We start from the raw sequence: 15,332 nt of genomic DNA on the forward strand, positions 1-15,332 counted from the left end.
CTCTGCCTGAAAGGAGAGGAGGGGGGACAAGGCCACCACCCAACAGAGATCACAGCTCTTCTTGAAACTGAAATACGAGACGGTGCAACTCGTATTTACGTTGACACATTCGTTCACTTATTCGACAGACGTTCGTGGCCCGCTGCTCTGTGTCAGACGCTGTTCGAGGTGCGGAAAGTGCAGAGTGGCCCAACGGGACCCAGTGCCTGCCCTCACGGAGATGAGCTCTGATTTGAAGGACAGACAATAAGCAGGGAGACCAGAAAACAGGGTGACTTCAGAGAGTATTCAATGCTGTGAGGAAAATGAACCAAGTCAGAGCACAAAGAGTGATGGGAGGATAAGCTTTTTATACAAGATGGTCAGGGAAGACCTCTCTGTGGACATCGGGGCAGACACCCCAATGATGAAAGGGAGCCAGCCATGTGAACGTCCTGGGGAAGAGCGGTCTGGGCAGGGGAATCTGTAAGTGCAAAGGCCCTGAGGCAGAAATGAGCTTGGCATATCTGAGGAGCAGAGGGAACATCAGAGACACTGTAAGGTGGTAGGTGAAGGGGAGAACGGTATGAACCGAGGCCAGTGAGGAGACTGGGAGCCAGATTCTGCATGGCCAGGAGTTTGGATTTTATTCCAAGCCTGACAGGAAGCTACTGGAAGATTTCAACAACAGAATAATGATCTGACTTAGGATGTTACTGGATCACTCTAGCCGCTCTGAGGAGAGGAGATAGCAGAGCTGGCAAGAGGGGAAGGAGGGAAGCCAGCAGGGAGGCCAGGAGAGCATCCGGGGGATGGCGGCAGTGGAGATGGATGTGCGTGGACTTGAGATTATTTTACGGGTGAGAAAAGAGATTTTGTGGTCACCTGGCTGAGGGAGGTGACGGAAAGCAGGGCACCAGGGATGACCGCTCAGTTTGTGGGCTGAACATCATACGTATGCTTCAGAGCGTCCCCATCACTACCAGTATCCCCGGTCAGCAGGTGCAGGTTTGACTAGAGGGAAAGAAATCAGCATCTTCCCAGCCTCCCCGGGGCCCTCCCCTCGGCAGGTGATATGCTTCTCAATCCTGCTGCCGTTTTGGATTTTGGTCTTGTGGGGATTTCCTTTGCATCCTGGATCTTGGAGAAGCTCTTCAAAGGCCCCTGAAGCAGCCGTTTGCCCTGGTCCCTGAGCTGCTGAAATATTAACATGCAGCATTTAACGCCCGCCCTTCTCATCGCTGGCAGACCCAGCCTGGAGCCCATTAAACAGAACAGTGTGGCATCCCCTCCTTGCTCCTTGAGCTAACCTTGCTGTAGGAACCCCCAATTAATGAGCCTCACTCCCGTCCCCAGGGCCCCAGGGAGTGGGGAGACCAGCAACCAAGTACCAGTTTTGACGAGGAGGTTTGACAAGGGCACCTGTTTTGCTGGGTCCTTCCAATGTGGGGCACTGTGTTGGCCCCCCTGGAGGACAGAGAGCCATTCGAGGAGCTAGCTGGTGTGTGGCAACCTCTAGGTGCATTAATCTTTCCAGAAAATACTTATTAAAAGCTTGTGCCCTAGCAGACTAGAGATTTCCAGTACCGCCAGCTCCTGGTAGTTAGAAAAGGGAAGAGCTAAGTGGACAACGTCCCTAGAGATCCCAGGGGTGCACGAGCCGCTCTGTTTCCCTAGAGAGAAAAGGAGAGGTGTCTGCGAGGAGAGAGGAGATGTGCCATAGGTAGGAAAGAGCTCTTTCAACGTTTATTCACGCAACAAGTATCTGTCAAGTGTCTATGCCGCGCCCCGTGTGCTGCTCCAGACACTAGCATGCAGCCATGGACGGTCCTCACAGAACAGGACCCTCTCGTGTTATTTTTCCAGTTACAGTAAAACTAGGTCTATACTTCGGACTATGGCGTAAACTAAATATTTGTTAACATTTGCTAAATTAAACAAAGCTGCCTAAGGAAAAACAGCCGTGTTCCACCAAGTGAGAGAACTGGTTTATTTGTTGTGGGGATGGTGCTCGTTCTCTGAGAACGTCGGTGAAAGGAGCTGACAGCAGAAACTCCAGTCTAGAGTGTAAACTCCTTGAAGGTTAGGCCTGTGCCTTTTCTTCCCTCACATCCCCCCACAGAACCCAACCCCACACCGCGTGCTGGACTCGGTGAAGGCTTGTGGGCCCGAGACGGCTCTCGGAATTTTGTTTTGCTGCTGTGATCCTCGGGTCAGAATCGTCTGAGCCGCCCTGCTCTGGGGCCGTGACTGGAGCACTGAACTGACTGCATTTCCGAGCGGGCCTTATCCCACGGAATCAGAGAGGCCAAGAGAAAGGCTCCGAGGTGCCTTTCCTGCTTTTAAGAACACAGTGCTGACGGTTAGCCCTTGGGCACCAGGATCCAGGCCCTCAGTCGCGTTCCTGCACTTCCTTGTAACCCCACACTCCCTAATTCTGACCCCAGCCCCTCACCTTAGCTGGATGATAAACCCAGGTTTGGCATGAATGGTCCATTCGCAGTGAGCATTCAGGGGGTAGCTCTCCAACAAAATCTGACCCTTCGGGGCTCGCAGAACCTGGCCACATCCTGAGAAGAGAAGAGAAGAGAAGATTGGGGTGCAGACATTGGAGTCAAGAGGAAAGAGAAGGTAGAAAGTCCCAAAGAGCCTTAAAGCTCATCTCACACCCTTGAGAACAGAACCGCTTCCCCAGCGCCTGGCAGTGTGCGAGGCGACCTGCGTAGGTTAATTCACTTACTGAACCCAGCAGCTTGGGGAGGGGCGTGCCATCATTCCAGTCTCCAGCTGGGAAAACGGACAGCCCGAGAGTTGAGTGAATAAGTTGTCTAGCTACTCAGTGACAGAGCAGAGATTCAAACCTGTGTCTGAATATAAACTCGGAGCCACGCCATCATCCCGCCCTCCAAGACTGCCCAGTGCAGCCTGCTGCCTCCACCCAAAAGGCTCAGAAAGCAGACCCTCCCACCGCTCTGCTCCATGGGACACTGTGGCCTTTGTCTGGAGGCGAAGCCTGCACAAGACCCTCTGGTCTCTACCCCACAAACATAACCCCAAAGCAACTCTTTGCTGACCGCCCCCATCCAGTGAGAAGACGGATGTGTTAATTTGTTCTATGAGCAATTATGTAACAAATGCCTCTCCACCGCCCAGCACTGGAAGGAGGACACAAGCTCCGACCACTCAGACTGGATTAGATCTCCCATTTTTTTCTGGCTCCCAACCCCTTTCTTCAAATAAACTCTTTTGAAGACCACCAATTAAAAAAGCTTGGGTTCGGGAGGGACTCCTGGCTGAAGCAGAAGCAAGAGTCAAGCCCTCTGCCCTCACCTGCACCTCGGCCCAAGGGACCGCTGGGGACCCTCAGAGCTGAAGGCCACGGGGCTGCGTGGCCGCTGAATCTCACCTTCCAGTGTTAAGACGGGCACAGGTGTGTAAGAGGCACCCTCGCTTTACAACAACGTTTGGGGGAAACATTTTGAAGTGGGGAAAAAAATTATCTGGTCATGTAAATAAATTATATTTCCTACCAGAGTTGATAAACTAATCCTGGGCCCAATCTTGCCCACTGCCTGTTTTTTCAAAGAAAGCTTTATTGCAACAGTCGCGCCCATTCTTTTCTGCATTGGTTACGGTTGCTTTCGAGCTATAATAGCAAAGTTGAGTCGTTGTGACAAGAGACAGTAGGGCCTACGAAAACGAAAACACTTACTATCTGCCCCTTTACAGAAAAGCTTATCTTCCCCTGTTCTATATAGAAATCCAGTTTGACATCATAAACTCTGGATATACAGTTACATTCAACAACCACCCCCCAAAAGTATAAAATTCCATTGCTAAAAAGAAAAACGTTAACATCAGTGGACACTGATACTACGATGACAGTGACACCTCCTCAGTGTTAGGCAAAGAGCCCAAGTGCTGCTTTTGGCAAGCGAGGTCTGAGGCTTCTTACTAACGCCAGCTTGCACAATTCATCTCTTTGCTACAATTTGTATTGCTGCTGCCCTGCTCCACCAATGGGAATCATCATCCACCATTTTCCATTTGGGGCTCTTGTCTAAGCCCAGCTTCCATCACCTCTCTCTGTAACCCCAGCCTCCTCCTTGGCCTCCACCATCTCTCTGTAACCCCAGCCTCCTCCTTGGCCTCCACCCTCTCTCTCTGCCACCCCAGCCTCCTCCTTGGCCTCCACCATCTCTCTCTGCAACCCCAGCCTCCTCCTTGGCCTCCACCATCTCTCTGTAACCCCAGCCTCCTCCTCGGCCTCCATCATCTCTCTCTGCCATCCCAGCCTCCTCCTCGGCCTCCACCATCTCTCTCTGCAACCCCAGCCTCCTCCTTGGCCTCCACCATCTCTCTCTGCAATCTCAACCTCCTCCTTGGCCTCCACCATCTCTCTCTGCAATCTCAACCTCCTCCTTGGCCTCCACCATCTCTCTCTGCAACCCCAGCCTCCTCCTTGGCCTCCACCATCTCTCTCTGCAACCCCAGCCTCCTCCTCGGCCTCCATCATCTCTCTCTGCAACCCCAGCCTCCTCCTCGGCCTCCATCATCTCTCTGCAATCCCAGCCTCCTCTCTGACCTCCTCACATCCATCCTTGTCCCCCAACATTCAGTTCTCCAGACAGCAAACAAAGCTGCCTTTTAAATAAATTAATTAAATCACATTACTCTCTTGATTCAAACCCTCCAAAGACTGTCCACTCTGCAAACACCTTCTTACAACAGGCACGGCCCTGCCTCACTGACCGCCCAGACCCACCCTCAGCCTTGTCTCCAACACCACTCATCTGCTTGCTCCCGCTGCTCCAGCCACACTGACCTTTCTGTTCCCAACTCCAGGCCATGCACTTGCTGTCCTCTAACCTAGAAGGCTCGCCTTCCTCCACATCTCCTTCCTTTGGGAATTAATGACCGCCTCTTCAAGGAGCCCTTCCTTGACCACTCAGCTAAAATGGACCTTTACATTTCTACAGTCACTGCCATTACGCCACTTTGTTTTCTTCATAACACATCACGACGTGAAGTTATCAAGCTTATTTGCTTATTCCCTTTGGTGGAGCTGGGACCTTTTCTAGCTTGTACACCTGGAATGGAACCTGGCATGTAACAGGTACTCAATAAATTGTTGTTGACCAAGTAAATGATGATATTCCTATAGGCCAGGCACTGGCTGAAAGCTTTACAAACATTCTCTTGTTTAATTCCCACAAGAATCCAGGAGAACAGCATTCACCTCCCCATTTCCTGGACGCAGAACACTAAGGATGGGAGAAGTTAGGTGACTTTCCCAAGGCCACACAGCCAGGAAGTGAGAGACTCTAAGTCACTGTTTTAACTGAAAAGCAGTGGTTCAGAGTGGAGACTGCAGGCTCCAACCGCCCCGAGCGTGAGACTCCACTGTCTCTTGATTGACAGTGTGGCCTTGGCAAGCGGCTCCATCTCCCAGAACCTCAGCAAACCTAGTACACAGGCATGAAACTGGCACCTGCTTCACATGGTTCTGGGAGCTTTCAATCAGATTGCGCCCGGAGAGCCCTCAGCAGCACCTCCAGTGAACATTAGCCGTTGCTAGATGGCGGCGGGGCGGGGATCTGAACTCGGGTCTGACCAGCACCAACGCCAGGTCTCTGCTGGCACATTAAGCCGGCTCAGGGGCTTCCTGACCCAGCCCTCGGCCGCCCCAAAGTGAAGCAGGAGGACTTTTCCACCCGCAGACACACAGTGGATCTCTGCCCCCCACCCCCCCGACTCTCTGGAGTGCACGTTCCTTCTTCCTGCACGCCTCACACTCCTTGGCGCCCCGTCTGCCGTCTGCTGCAGGGCTACGGAACTGACACCCCGGGCGTGAGAGACAAAAAAGGAAATCTTCCTGCACGGCCTCCGCCCCTCGGGAACTGGCAGCACCCCAGCCGCAAGGTGCTGAAGCGCAGCCTTCGCAGCACGCCTCCCACGGGCCCGAGCTGGGAGCAGCGGCGACGCTGCCGGCCGCCTCCTGCTTCGCCCTGCACGCAGACGCTGGAAGCAGACAGCTGCGTCCCCAGCCCCTCCGCACGTCCGGGGAGGCAGCACCCACCCCAGTCAGGTCTTCTTGGCAAGTCCAGTCAGGCTTTGGCCAGCCCTGGACCTCACGCAGCCTCTGGAGGGCTCTCAGCCCCCAGCCCCAGCGCGGCGCTGGCCCCAGGCCATGTGAGATGCTCGACCACTTGCTCCTGCAGGCCCAGGCGCCGTCCTTCATAGGAGCCAGGGCTTCAAAACGCATGCCCTGCGACGTCTGGGTTCTTGATGATGTTGCCCTTCTCGCTCTGGAGGGGAGGGCAGAAGAGCTGGCCCCAGGTGAGGGACAAGTTCCAACCAGGCAGAGACAAAGAGGCCACTTGTCAGAAATGTGCTTAGGGGAAGGGCACTGGGCACAGGGAAGAGGAGGGAGGCGTCCCACTCCCTCCCCACAGCAAGGGACTCCTTCAGCTCCCCTTCCTCCCCCGCCTCGGCTAGGGGTGTCAGCCGGCCCGGGTGCAGGGCCCAGTAACTGCACCTCTCTGTCTAGGGCAGAACGGGGAACACAGCTGAGTGTCCCCGCCAAGGAAGCACTCATGGCCAACCAAGCAGGTGGTCCCGAGTCTGAAAGACCAGGACAGGCAACGGGCCCGGAGACGCGCTCAGGCTCCTGACAACGTCTTGTCCCAGGGGAAGAGGGGTGTGTGTGTGCAGGGGAATCTGCCAGCGAAGCCAGACTGTCCTGGGCTCTCAAATCCTGGACTCATCTCCGAGCCCCCCACCCTCCTCGTAGCTACCGGCCAAAACAGGAGAGACAGCTGGACAGAACCCGCTTCCACAGAGCTGAAAGGAAATCTTCACCAATTTCTAAATGAGGAAGAGAGCTGGATGGTTCCCAACAGAAATGAGCACTCCCTGCGTTCAGACAAAAGTCTCCTTATCTCCAGCCTGGGGGTGGGGACAGAGGGCCAGGAGAGAGACACAACACACTTCTGGGAAGCTTTTGGGTTTTTTTTTTTTCTTCAGTCTTTCCTGTTAGGAAAAAAAAGGACTAAAGAAAGCATTCAGACACGGAGAGACACTTGCATTTTCTCTCCTCCTTCAAAGATGACTCAGGAGGCAGGACTCACAGTGGTTTGGGGGCAGCCTGTGAAGCCAGAGAGGGTCCCAATCTCAGTCCAGCCTCTGCTGGCTGGACGACCCCAGACAAGCGCTCCAGAAACCTGGGCTGAGGCGTCCTCATTTGCAGATGAGAATAATAGTAGTTCGTACCACTGTGTTGTTGTTATGGTTTTCATATTTGTTTGTTTTGAGGATTAAATGAGATTAGACTTTGTATTTAAAGCACTTAGCACAGTGCCTGGTACATAAAAATGCTCAACCAATGGCAACTAATATTGTTATTTCTCTTGAGTCTTGTCTGGATCTGAGACGCTATTTCGGCACAAAAATCAGGGGGGAACAGCCCAGGTTCTGACCTGCTGCTCCAGGGCTCCTAAGAGCCTCATTACATCATCGGCTAGAGCCCTAAACCCATTAGGCCCAGAAGCCCAGACAGTGATGGCAGAACAAAGGCCTGGATGATGACACGGGAACGACCCATCTACCTAAGCCGGAGCCAGAAGGAAGCTCACACCTTCCCCGTGATTCGGTTCCGCCTCCCATGACCTGCTAGGCCCTCAGACAGGCACAAGAGTGAGGGCCTCTCACTTCGAGAGGTGGCTTAGTATAGAGGACGAGAGACCAGGCGCTGGGACCTGGCTTCTGAATTGGCATCTCGGTTCTGCCACTTACAAGCTGCATGACAGCAGGAAAGCGACTTAACCCCTCTGTGCCTCAGTGTCCTCACCTGTAACATGGCCATGATGAGGATTAGTGAGTTAGCACACGCAGCCACTTAGAACCAGGCCTCACTCATAACAAGTGCCAAGAGATGGCTTTCATCAGGGGCTCAGGTCTTCATCAGGAACAAGCAGACGTCCAGGAGTGACTCCATGGCTCACCCTGTGATTTGGCCTATAATCCCAATCAACTTGATATTTTATAGTGATAATTTATTTGTTTGCGCACCCCATGCCAGAGTCCTGTGAGAGTAGGGACCTTGTCTGTCTTGTTCAGATCTTTACAGGCATCAAGTGGATTATCAATTAGTTGACAACTGAATGAATGAATGTGACATTGAATCAAGCATCTCCCTGCCCAGTCAACCATTCTCCAAGCCCCTCCCCCGCACCACAGGGTCTGTCCACTCAGCAGAGACTGTGGTCCAGTGAGAAGAGCACCCATCACTGTGCGGCAAAAAGTCTTTCCTCCCCATGGTCGACAGGGTCTTCATGAAAACACACACTGAGATAAGCCTGCCAATCCAACTCAAGAGACAGGGTGCGGCCAGCAGAGCATGAAGGACACAGACTGCTGACTACTCTCCATGCTGCTTCTCTGCGATTCCGGTTGATTGATTTCTATCAAATCTGTGTTTAGGTTCCCTGATCCTTTCTTCTGTTGTGACCAATTGGCTGTTAATCCCCTCCAACGAATTTTTTTAAATTTCAGATAGTATAGTTTTCAGTTCTGGGATTTCCATATGTGTTTTTTTTTTTTTTTAACACTTTCCAAATCTATCCTGAAATTTCTCATCTGTTCTCCCATTATATTTACCTTTTCCTGTAGATCATTTAATACACATGTTTTAAAGTTATTTAGAAGTGTTTGTCTGAAAACTCCAATATTTGATCATCCATGGTCTGTTTCTTTTGACCGATTTTTCTCTTGACTATAGGTCCTATTCTCTTGCTTCTTTACAACAGGAAATACACTTTTTCTTTCGATTGGCAATATCCTTTCCTCTCTGAGGCAGGTAGGATGAGAGGCTGGTCAGTTTGAGCCAATCAGAAATTAAGCTGGTTTAAGGCAGGACTGAGGCTAGAATCCTTCTAGAAAGGTCTTGAAATTCAAGCACCAGGAACCTAACAAAATGTGCCTTTGATTTTCCATGCTCTCCCACCCCCTCCAGAAAGGCAAGCCTAGGACACTGCAAGCCCACGAGACTGCAGGACTTTGAAATTACAAATTTTTGAAGGCAGAAAACTACAACATCCCAAGATCTTCTGCTTTCCAGTCTCGCCTCAGCCTCTGCTTGCTCAGCCAAATTTCATTAGGACAATACTTGGTGGAGAGGATAGCCTTTGCTTTGGGGTCTCCTTTAGATTCAAGTTCAACAGGCCAGCCCACAGGCGCATCACAGGCTGGCTGGCTCCTGCTCCTTCTCTGTCACCCGCCCTGCCCACAACCTCAGGAGCTGGCCCCAGGTAGGAGGCATCCTGACCCCTTACTCACCCAGGAAGAACTCATTCCTCTAGAGTTCAGATTCTGTGTTCACAGGTACTTGATGCTTTTAAAGAAAACTGTGAATTTTCCTTGGTCTATCGAGTGACTTCTTGCTGTTTGAGCAGGAAGGAAGGCCTTTTTCCTGTCCGTCCACCCCCTCACCAGAAGCTGAGCAGTGATCGATGAATTCTTTGACACCATAAAACCCTCTGCAAAGGTCAAACATCCAGCCCCTGGAGTCAAAGAGCTTCAGCAAGCAAAATGTAAAACACTGTTTGCCGGACAAGACTTGTCCTCGCTTCCACGGTAAATTCTCCTGTCCTTAGGGAATTCTGCTTTATTATTTTTCCTCTCTGGTCCTACGCTGATTTCCTTCCCAAAAAAGAGAAAAAAAAGAAGAGCTCCCCTCATGGCTCTGGTTTGGTGATAATGAGAACAGCAGCCACCGTTTATTGAGCACTTACTGCATACCAGACCCCACAGTAAGGGATTTATAGAGTGTACTTCATCTGACCCTCACAAAAATCCTCTGAGGGGCCACTATTATTATCCCCATTTTGTAAATGAGGACACTGAGATTTAGAAAGATTGAATAACTTTGCCCAAAGTCACAGAAGGAGCAGAGATTCAAATCCAGGTCCTACTGGTTGCAAGCCAGTTGCTAACCACAATGTAACACCCTCCCCAACTTGGACCCAACTGGGCATTGTTCCTGGAAGGGTCAGGACACCAAAAGCCAGAGCGGGATGAGCCCGTTTCTGGTGACGTCCCCCAGGTGGCTCTACAGTGCCCCAGGAAGAAGCTCAATAAATCAGTAGCACACGGCTTTATGAGCCTTTTTTCTCTCTCCCTCTCTCTCAAGTTTGCTCTGGGTCATGCCCGGTGACGGCTCAAGGACCAGCCTGCACAAATCATCGTCTCTGATATTCTAGCCCCGCAGACATTTTTGGGCATGGCTTACAGCTCGTTGCCCTGCTCCTCTGCCTCCACCCAAAATAGGACTAAGAAGATAAAATGTATTAAGGATCTATCATGTCTCCCCATAAGTCCTCTCTCATCTGGGTTGGTTTCCTAACCTTCTTACACCCTTTAGATCCTGTAGAGCCTGAAAGTCTGGACCGCTGCAATGCTGGCCAGAAGCGCAGCCTCCTGGGCGGCTCTCGGGCCCTTGCATCGCTCTCTCCTTTGGTGGCTAAGGAACTCAGTCTGAGGGCCAAGTTAAACAAACTCCACTCTGGAGGTCAGCAGGGTGGTTCCACTTAAGAAGTCAACTCTTCAGTTTAGGGAGCTTTGAGAGGAAGCCTTGATTTCAACTTTAGATACCAGTGCCTCTCATAGCAGGCATCCAGGTCGCAGTTTGCAAACACCATTCCCCACAAGAGGAACCAGCGCTCGTGGAGAAATGGCTGGTTCCAGCACCTGGATGTAAATAATCAAGGTGAACTTGAAACATTTCGGGGGCGGCCAGAAAGTGAAGAGCTGCTTAAAGAAGGACACAGTGGAGCCAACTTGAAGGGTCTTCACCGGCCAATCGTGGGACAATTTGACTATCAAAACGAAAAATGATGACAACATTATGAAACATGGAGAAAACAAATTCATGAGTCTCTAGTGCAGTAAAAGAGAGAGAAAGTCAGAGGTGGGAAAACAATCAGTGAATCTCAGTGAAGGGTATGTGAATGTACTATTCTTCTAACTCTCTGTAGACTTGACATTTTCCAAAATAAAAAGTTAGAGAAAGGAAGACAGAATCAGCTCCCTTCCCTCGCCGGACACTCTGAGCTGACGAAACCAATCTTTCCTGGGCAGGAAGGGGTGACTAAAGCCCTCTCCTGGGCTCGGCGGCCTCAGGCCCTTCTCCTATTATCTCGGCTAATATAACCTGTCAGTGGTTATGAATGAACTGATCATATAATGGATTTTAAGGCTGCCATAAGTTAGGTTAATACTAATTATCACAAACATTGTCAAGGACAGCAAGCAAATAAAAGGGCTCTATCTAGCGGCCGCTCAGTGCTGTATGCTCTATAACTCAAATATAAAGGAGTCTGATCCTTTCTGGCATTTGCCTGTCACCTTCTCTTCTCTCTAAGCTTCTACCTGGCGCTCAGGAGAACAGGCTGGGGCTCACCGTGGTACTCCGCAGAGCATCCTTCAGAATCAACCCATCAGAAAGGATCACTTGGGCGCCATCTACTGAGTAAATGCTTGCACTGCATTGGCGCTCCAGCACTGCGCCCCGGCCACGAACAGGCCGCCCCAGGGTTCAGCTCCCCCTTACTAGAGGCAGGCCGCAAAGTGCCCAGCACCAGGCAGGCATTCAACAAACAGTGAAATGAATTACTTCCACCTTTGAAGTCCCCTCACATTTATTTAGTGCCAATATGAGGTGAAGGTGGTAAGAACCTAATAAGATCATATTGATGTCTTCTTCTGGTTAAGTCCTGTTCCCACAGATGGATTGTAAACTCATTGTTCTCCCTGGTGACCAACCCGGTGCTCCATACGAAACGATCCAGAAATGCCTGTGGCTGTGATCAGATAACATGCACTGTGTGGAATGAGGCTTTCAGAACAAGCAAAATGAAACTGAACCAACACAGAACGAGACAGGAATCTGATCACTATTTTGTTTGTTTCTGTTGACCACACTCCAATTTTTTTCTTTTACTTTTTTGGTCTCTCTTCTCTAAATTGCAAGCTCCAAGATGGCAGGGACCACATGTCTTGCTCATCATTGTATGCCCAGCACCTAGGAGCACCTATTCAAGAAATATCTTTGGAATGGATGAGTAGACTGAGCATGAGGGCATGTGCTCCTGCTCTGCTTGCCTAGGGGCGAAGACCAATTGTCCTGAGCCAGCTCAGCTGTCCTCAAGAAAGCCTTGACCCTAGACATAGACTCCATCACTATCCAACCAACCAGACTCCACATGGCCCTTACACAGAGGCTCAACCCAAGTAGTAACCAATAGGTGCTATTTGGAAAGACACATGTATAGGATTTCCTTAGGCAACTGCCATCCTTGTCCCTTGGTACTATTTGCTTTATTGATCGCCTATATGCAAATACTCCTCCCCTGCTCTGCCCGTCTCCTAAACAAACCCACTTCCTCACACAGAGTGACTGGAGTGTTGTGTAGGAAGCAACTGCACCCCTCTCCCCTGGGATGGAGTATACCGACTTGTCTGACTTGGGGCTTGGCCAGGTGACTTCTTTAGGAATGTTAGTGAACGGGATGTGAACAGAGGCCTTAAACGTGCCTGTGTGTTGGCTTGGCCTCTCGTGCTTCTGCAGCCCACCCAGAGAAGAGCACGCCCCACGCAGCTGCTGCCCCACTGGCCTGAACCCTGAAGCCTGGAGCTACCCAGGCCAGCCCAGCTGAAATCAGTTGACCCCAGCCAACCCACGGACCCATGATAAAGAAAAATAAACATTTGCCCTTTTGAGGTGGTTTGTTACACAGCAAAAACTAACATATATGAACACTATCACCCCTGCTCCTGAAAGCTTCAACCCAGACTCCTATTCCCTGACCACAAAACCCCTTGTATCTGCGCACTCCACTACTTTATCACCAGAATGCCCGCCTTTCCCCCTCATTGAGACCGCCAGTCCCTATTCTTTCTCTACCAGGCTCTTTCTGGTTTCACGTCCTAGCCAACCTGGACAATCAGGTTTTAGCCAATCCTTGGATCAACCAAATGACTGTTTTATTCACCTCTGCTACCGTGCTGCTGACGAGCATCACCCAGCGTCCTGACTGCATCGCCTACGTAGGAGACCCAGCTTCAACTGGTCCTCAGTCTTGCTTGGGCACGCTTTAGCTTATCACTAGCAAGTGCCTTCCCTTACTCCTCACGTGGCTGCCCCAAACCTCCGGCACGCTCAAGCCCAGCCTCACTTCTACACTGCTCTCAGCAGAGACTTCACTTCCAACTTTCCAGTGAAAACAGAGCTGTTCCAGGGGAGAGAGTGGTTAAGAACAAGGGGTCTGGAATCGCACAGACTCAGGCGTCTTCCTATCCTGCCCACACTTGAGCAAAGGCACAGATCAACCATCACGTCCGGTCTACAACCTCCCCCACCCTACCTCTCCGTGATTGTTTTCTTGTCTATGTTCTCAAAGCGCTTAGCCACAGCCTAGTTCACAACTTTCCCTTGGCTTCCCACTGCAATTAGAATAACATCTAAACTCTTCACCTAATTTACCTACCTATAAGGTCATGCATGATCCAGTTCCCGTCTATGGCCGCAATCCCATCACACCCACTCACGAGGATGAAGAAAGAGGGACCTTCCATATGCAAAAGGGAGAAGCCCCCAGAGTTATCTGATATACTGCAAAGAGCAATGTGAAATCTAAAACTGTGCATTATATCTCTAAGTAAGTCTTTCTTAAGCTTCTATTGGAAATAGTTGTATTTGTGGACCATCTACTGGATTGGCAATTAAGGAACATAAAGAACCATAATGATGTATTCATTGCCTTCGTTGAGTTTCTCTTATGTGCCAGGCAGAGAGCCAAGTGCTTCACGTGCATTATCTCATTTAATTCTTGATACAGCCCTGAGGTAGGTAGCATTATTCCCATTTTAAAGAAGAGGAAACTGGGATTAGCAAGGTTAAGTGACTTGGCCAAGGCCACCTGCTCGTGACTGGCAAAGTCGTTATTAAACCCGGGTCTGTGTCATTCCAGAACTTGCGCTTCTGACCATTACACTACAGTCTCCAGAGAACAGCAGCTAAGGGAAGACCAGGGTTAAATCGGGCAGCTAATCTACCTAGAAGAAAATCTACCCAAGTGCTAAATCAAATTCCCTAGAAACCACCTAAAATGGCATTAAAGCTTTAAATATGCAACCAAGACCAGCACTTTAAAAGTTATCTGCATTCTGGATAATTTAACTCCCAGCCTCCTCCTAAAATGCCAAGACGTCCCTTCTCATCCAGGTACGGCCGAGTTCCTCAGCTGCAAACACATACCTCACCGTCTGCCCCAGATTCTTGAAACTCAGCGCCTTTTGCTACAGGTTGGATCAGGCAAAAAACACCACCAGCACTCCATCCTCCATCTCTGCCACCTGGGACCATCGGTCACCAGAGCAAACTTGCCCAGACTCTAAGACCGTCCTGACTGCTTCTGATACAAACAGGGAGCTTGTAAAATGGGCTCAACAAAACAATAACGATTGCTTCGCTCAGATGCAGACGCTCAGAGGGGCATCCCCATCGGGGCACCACACAGGGACTCGCAAACTGAGGGAGAGGTTGCACGTCCATTCCATTTTCAAAGGATTACTGAAACTGAGAGGGGAACCCTAATAAAAATTAAGTAATTCTTGGAGATCAAGAAGAACCCAGAGCCACAACTAGAAGGACCCACAACTAAAATATATGACTATGTACTGGGGAGATTTGGGGGGGAAAAGCAGAAAAAAAAAAAAGGAAGAACCCAGAAAGAATCCCTTCCCTGGGACAAGTGGCATGCTGACAATTCGATGTGGGCTCCAGGAACTGAACTCAGGATTCCAGAAGTTTCCAACAGAAATTCATATTTAAAATGCATCACAGACTTGGCAACTGTTTGCTGACCAACGATAACGCACACCTGCTTCTGGAATGGACACAGAGCACGCTGTTTGCAGAATGCCTCGGCTTCGTTTAGGAGAAAGGGGAAGATTTAAGAGCAGATACACACCTCCTGAGGCCAATTCCGAACAGATGGCCAAAGTCCACGCTCAGCAGATGGAAGCACGTCTTACCCAGAGAGCCCTCTGGTCACCAGCATCAGAACTCAGATTCCAACAAGAGAAGCCTCAGGCCCTCGCGAGCTGAGAGCGGAAAGCAGCGCGCAGCAGAGCAGCGCTCAGGGTCTACTCACGCATGCAGTCTCCTCCGTACCAGCCGGCGCGGCACTCTGCGCAGTACACCCCCTTTACGTAGAAGTCGTCCAGAGCGCCACCCCACGAGCCGTTCCGGCAGGCCTTGCAGTTTTCAAAGATGGTACAACCTGAAACATTTC

The 15,332-nt window shown here is 50.7% G+C and overlaps 1 protein-coding gene across 1 annotated transcript in view; it reads right to left on the minus strand.

Moving 5' to 3' along the window:
- The window catches only part of PAMR1 (peptidase domain containing associated with muscle regeneration 1), a 72,717-nt gene that overhangs the window by 30,830 nt on the left and 26,555 nt on the right, over nucleotides 1–15,332 (minus strand). The window contains exons 3-4 of the mRNA XM_014851033.3: nucleotides 15,192–15,320; nucleotides 2,435–2,549 (exon numbers count right to left, since the gene is read on the minus strand). Of these exons, the coding sequence (XP_014706519.1) occupies nucleotides 2,435–2,549; nucleotides 15,192–15,320 (244 nt within the window). The remainder of the gene's footprint in view (nucleotides 1–2,434; nucleotides 2,550–15,191; nucleotides 15,321–15,332) is intronic.

The sequence above is a fragment of the Equus asinus genome, chromosome 17 (assembly GCF_041296235.1).
Source record: "Equus asinus isolate D_3611 breed Donkey chromosome 17, EquAss-T2T_v2, whole genome shotgun sequence".
Taxonomy (NCBI): Eukaryota; Metazoa; Chordata; class Mammalia; order Perissodactyla; family Equidae; genus Equus; species Equus asinus.